Raw genomic sequence first — 6,000 nt, 5'->3', positions numbered from 1 at the left:
AGAAAATGCTTCTTATCTGACGATTATTTGATTTGTAAAGTTTCAAGTACCCAGTAATTAAAATAGTTTGTTTCCCAGTGGAAAACAAAAAAGGCCCATAAAAGTGGAAATGAGCAGAAAACATCTGATTTCGTTGGTATCACTGGAGGCAATCTAACTAGTGGATCACCCACAGATTAAAAGCAATGCAATCTGTTTGTGATGTGAGTGTGCCTGACCTTTTCGGGCTTCACCCTCTTACTGTGGTGAGGTAAACGTCCTCTGCCTCTCTGATGTTTTAAGCTGCGCATGTGATCTGTTTGCTGTCTAGTTAACGGAGAGAGGGAGGACGATCGTGGAAAGGAGGGGTGGGGAGGAGGAAGAGGAGGAGGAGGAGGGGGGACTTCAGTGAAGAGTGTGTAATAGGACACCCGCTCTCTCTGTCTTTTCGTTCTCCTCCCTCTCTCCTCTCCTCTCCTCTCTCCTGTGCTCTCTCAGTCAAGTCTGCTCTCTGAGCACTTAGATGGAATAGCAGCATTTTTCTTCTTTGGTGTTATTACAGGATACTAGAAACAGGCGAGAAATACGATCCTGCCTTCCGAAACTTGGACCAGCATCGGAGGAAGCTCCTGAGAGGTGAGTCACTGGCAAAGGTCTGATGTGTTCCTTTTTCTAAAGGTAGAAGGTTTACCTGCCTGTACTGCCTGTACCACACTGTACTTTTTATGCAGTGGAGTGGATCTCGCAGTGGATGCAGAGAGGAGTTGGTAGGCAGCAGGCTAACAGGTGCAGAGTCCCACCAGTGAGAATTAGTTTAAAAAAAAGCTGCAAGTAAACTCAATCTGACTGTGGAAGAATCTGCCAGATGACTTGGTGCTTCTCTGAGATCATGTGTGGTATTACATCAGACTTCTGTGTCATGCTTTATTTTCCACTCATGTGCTTGGTGAACAATTCCTTTTAAATACACTGTGACTGGTTATTACGCTGCAGCCAGTAAAATGGAAAACATGACTTTATGAACATTTTTTAGTTCCTCGTTCATCTAAAAAGGCTTAAATCTTTGGTTTAAGTCTCCACCAGCATCTGTCTATAACTATATAGATTCTTTATTTAGAGCTTTAAAAAAAAGTTGTGGTCAGTCACAGGGTTTGAAATCAGAAGATTAATCTTAGTCAATGTGCTTGTGTGAAGTTTAAGAGTTGAAATATACACTTTTAGCTGTGCCTGCTGGTCATGTGTGCAGGGGAATGTGTGGCTGTAATAGAGCTGCTGACAACCGAATGACAGGGTGTGGTATGAACGCACACCGTCCTGCTAGGACAAAACTTGTTTATCATTGTGATTTAAATTTTTCCTGTATTGATCAAAATGCCAAATTGATTCCAACCGGGAGGACTCGTCCCCACTCGTCTCACAGCTGATTTGGGTTCATGTGTTTAAAGCATTAATAGGAGCAGATGGGAGCGATAATCCATGCAGTTTTCCACTTTCATCAATATTAGTTTTTGAGCCTCCAAAATGGCAAGATGGAAAATTCATTAGGCTGCCAGCCAAGCAATGAGCACAATAAACACAATTATCGTTACACCTCACTGGAAATGTAACTATTCGCTCACTTCACTGACCTGCTTTGTGAGAAGACATTTAATTGGTGTTACAGAGATTTCCTGGCACACTGACGCCCTGGAATTTCTCTGCCGAAGAGCTCAGAGAAATTAATTGCAGAATTTATTATTTTTGTTCATGGCAACAAATAGGAAAACATCCTTTACTGTGAAACCCTTTCATCGAGGGGAGCGTTACAGTGCTCCACGAGTGTGAGGGAGAGTGAGCTCATTCATGTATTTAGTGTGGCATAGCAAAGTGTCGGAACACAACCTCTTGGGGATATCACAGTATGCACATGAGACTCCCTTGAGGATGAGTTTAGCAGCTGTGAGACCAACATTTCTATACCAGAGTCTCTCCGTGGGGAGATCACCAACTCTCTGAAGGGAGCAGGGAGTGGTAGGTGTGGAAGCTTGGCAGCTCAAAAGGTCAGTCCACCTAAAAATATGGGGAAATGTAGTTCTCACTTAAAAAATTAGGGTTGTCTCTAAATTTTATTTTCAAGGATCTTGCTTTCTAAAATATCAACTGTAGTATGCTTTTTTTATGAAAGATGGCACATGGACAAGGTTTGGTACAAAATATTTTTGCACCATTTTTGCACCGTCTGTATACTTACAAACATTCAAGTCATACCTAAAGGAAAACTAACCTAAAGCTGGAACGCTGTGAAAAATATTCAAGTTTGATATTTGACCTGATGAAGTCTAGAAGCTATAAATGAAAAAGACAACATGCTGCAAAGTCTTGAGTCTTTAGACTTAAGTAATTTTACCAATGTTCTGCTTTTAGCACAAACTAACTGTTTCATTTTATACTCGATATTCTAAGACTTGGAGGATTTTCAAAAACTGCTGTAATTGTATTATGACGAAGGTGGAAATCTCACTGTGCAATATTTCAGAATTGCAGCACATCGGACTTTATGTACAAACTGACCAGTTTTTTCAGGGACCAGATCTTTTGGGGACGGAAGCCAGAGCAGGGCAAGTTGTGTGAATGCCTGAGCTTGAAGGGGAGGGTGTGCGTGCATGTGTGAGGCTGTGTGGATGATGCAGCAGGAGAAGGGCTGCAGTTACAGCAGCTGGGGCCGTCTGGTAATGCCCCGTGCTGGTTTATTTCTCTCAAGTGCAGCCAAAGACATCTCATCCCCCAGCAGTCCTCCATATGTTATCCTTATGCACCTGAACACCAGAATTCCACTTAAGCTGTATATCAGTCATGCTGCACTCCACCTCACACGCATATTTTAACCTATTTGTACACCACACCCCCAAACTGAAATTTTCATAGCGAACTTGCAGCTTTCTTATCTCTTGGCCATCAATTTTTTATTGCACATCCATAAAGCATGACATCAGAGATTTAGTCTGTGAAATTTTTATTTTGTTTTTGCATGTGAAAGGGTCATTTTTGTTTTATGTCTAGTGCGATGTGGTTTTGCACAGCACAGGTGGTGGAGCGGCCAAATGAGTGGTTAAAAACAGCCCGGCTGTTCTCCAGCAATGGAGTGTTTCATTGCAGGAGTTAGCGCCCCACAGGCAGTACAGTACCTGCCTCTATCAATAATTGAGCTGCTCTTGTCCCGTTATGGAAAAGGAATGAGAAGAGGCTGTGGCGAGAGTTTCTCCAGCAGCTCTTTTGTGCAGATTTCACTCATCCATATTTAAGAGCCGTACATTTGCGAGGATAAAGCAATGATGGGATTTAACTGACATGTTGTTGTTTTTTATCTCTTTCTTTATTCAGTGTTGTTTGTTCAGTGCTTCCCTCTGTAACTCAGCATTTCTAGATCAGTGAAACTGATGCATTAGCTGTTGAAACTAGCAGTGTGCTGTATGCTGTAGAGTGTTGTCATCATTTAAAAAAAAAAAATCACATTTCAAATCTTGATCCCACTGGATGGTACCAATTAACCAGTCGTCATATGTCATATATAGTCACTGTAATTGGACTGCATTAAGCTGAAAATTAAGAGCCATTAAATTGACTAAATTCAATTTAATGGCTTCACTGGTTGTCACAAAGTTCGATGCTGCACTGCTATGTAACCTATACGTCAAATCAGTTCCATTTTGAAATTTACTGCTTGAAATAAGCCATCAACTAACTCTCTGTTGTGCATAAACCCATAATGCATACCGAATCTCAGATAGATAAAGCTATAAATCATTTCAAGGCCTCAGCTACTTGTATGTTTGCTGTTTAATGAGCCAAATGTCTCTGTCAGGAATTAATGAATGCCAAACCAGAGCTAAAACAAGACTATTAGATTTGTAATCTCTTGTAAACCTCCAGCAACATTTTGGTAACATTGCTAAACTCCCATTCACCAAAATCATACAAATAATCATGCAACACATTCATAAGTGCTTTCTAACATTCACAAACACACTTGTACTCCAATTAATGCATCAGGGGCAACTTAAGGTTCAGTATCTTGTCCAAGAATACTTCAGCACACCGACTGGAGGAATCAGTGATCAAGCCACTGACCAACTAGCTTTACCACTGGAGCAACAGTCATCCACAGCTACTGTATTGATGAACATGTCCACCAGTGGTTTCAGTCAATTTCTTAAGTAGTACTAACTTTCTAGTAACCTTCTAGCAACAATTTTTCCATGTGTTGCAAAAAAGCCAAATGATTTATATTTTCTATGGATAGCTATTAAGAATTTTCCTGGTCCTTGCATGGTGGTTTCCACTTCCACAAAGTTAGCCGAAAGTGCACATAGTTTTGTAAATCTTTATTGCATATGACCTTGTGGATAACTTGCTAACCTTTAACTTGCTACATCAAAGGTTAATTGCAATGTTCTTCAGAAGCCTCCCCCCAGTTACCACAATGAAAAGTGTTTTATTCCTAATGATTATATGTGAATATGCACTATGATTGACCTGGTAAATCCTACTTAAAATAGCATGTAAAAAAAATGCTAACTCTATATTGAACCAGGACATCATTTGAGACATATCTTAGGTATTTTTGTGGTACATAAGCCATTTTTGTTACAATACCTGTGGTGGCACATGAATGCCGTTAACTTGAAGAAGTATGAGGAAACATGTTCTCAGAATTCACTATTTTCTCTCCAAAACCTCTCTCCAGCAGCAGTGGTGACTGGCTTTGGTTCCTGAGTGGTGCAGTTATGGGCAGGCCGGAGGGGTTGGCCAGGCCACCTCTGGTGTCAGCCATGGCGTTTTCCCTGCTGGCTCTCTCTTTCCTCTGCACTGGGGTCTCCAGCCTCCCGCAGCCTCTGCCAAGAGTCTTCCTTTCCTTTGAAGGTAAGAAAAAAAATACTCATCAACTTAATTGTAATGATTATCTTCTGATGTAATGAAGTTAAACTGATGCTAAGTCTGTACATTATAACAGACTGGAATAGGACTCACCTGGGATCTTTAGCTAGAGGATTTATTTAGTTGTTTATTCTTTATTGATGGATCAGAGTTTGAAACCTTTTCTTCTATATAATCCAATATGCCCCAGGCCTTAAATTTCCATCTGTGGACGGGTCCTTGTCTATCCATTGTCTTCCTGTGTGTCTACCAAAGGGAGGAGGTGGCACCGCCTGTCAGAGCTACCCTGTATCTGTTCCTAGTTAAACTTTAATCATACCACTCTGTGCTGTGGGCATGTGGGCATTGTTGCTGCCTCTGGTTTTGATTCTCCTGTTTTATTCATTTATTTCTCTGGACACAGATTATTTTGGGGATTCTTGAATTCTCTTTTGGTTGGATGGGGAGGTTTGATTTTTGTGCATGTGTCTGTCTGCATGTTTGCGTGTATCCATGGAAGGGATAGTGGATCACTCATACCCCTGAGCTATGAGTGGTGCCGTAACCTTTTTGCAATAGAGGGATAGTGTGCAGGAGCCGAAGGATACGTTTGATCACCTTTCAGTACCTCTCGATGTGGATTAGGCAGCACAGAGCAGCTGAGGCTGTCCATCAGCAAGGTTTCTGCACTCAGATAGTGACTGCAGCCTCGCAGTGTAAGTCTAAAGCAGGTGTAGTTTTATTTTGTTCCCTTTTTCTAGATTTTTCTTAGTTTTGGCCCAGAAACACACTCTTCAAAGTTCAATTTCCTCCTCTTTCATTCTCATTTCTTCTTCTCTATTTCTTTCCCTTTTATGGTTTCATGTTTTTTCCTTTTGCTTATTGCTTCATTCCAAATAAATGAACCAGTCTGTGGTCCAGATCCAGACTGTCTCTGCTCTGCAACCTCTGAGTTGTTAAATGTGACTGCCATCTTTAAGAAAAAAAAGCCCAAACTAATGACAGCAAAAAAGCTGACATCGCTATCGTTCGTATCTTTGGTCACATTATTTATTCAACTCTTTTCTCGTTATTGTTTCCAAACAGCCACCTAAAAAGGTCTTAGGTGGCCATGCTGAAAATCAGTCT

At 41.1% G+C, this 6,000-nt stretch overlaps 1 protein-coding gene across 3 annotated transcripts in view; it reads left to right on the top strand.

Moving 5' to 3' along the window:
* Window positions 1–422: 422 nt before the first annotated feature.
* sema3c (sema domain, immunoglobulin domain (Ig), short basic domain, secreted, (semaphorin) 3C) overlaps window positions 423–6,000 on the top strand; it is a 45,617-nt gene continuing 40,039 nt past the window's right edge. Inside the window, exons 1-2 of one of the 3 annotated variants that reach the window (XM_040035985.1) lie at window positions 423–615; window positions 4,706–4,878. In XM_040035985.1, coding sequence (XP_039891919.1) covers window positions 4,743–4,878 — 136 coding nt within the window. In that variant the 5' untranslated portion in view covers window positions 423–615; window positions 4,706–4,742. Of the gene's footprint in view, window positions 616–1,896; window positions 2,019–4,702; window positions 4,879–6,000 lie in introns of those variants that run through there. The other 2 variants (XM_040035984.1, XM_040035986.1) reach the window with 2 other exon arrangements.

Source organism: Simochromis diagramma, unplaced genomic scaffold (assembly GCF_900408965.1).
Source record: "Simochromis diagramma unplaced genomic scaffold, fSimDia1.1 OVJJ01000816.1, whole genome shotgun sequence".
NCBI lineage: Eukaryota > Metazoa > Chordata > Actinopteri > Cichliformes > Cichlidae > Simochromis > Simochromis diagramma.
Note: the sequence above shows the minus strand (reverse complement) of the source record. Positions and strands in the feature narration are given on the sequence as shown.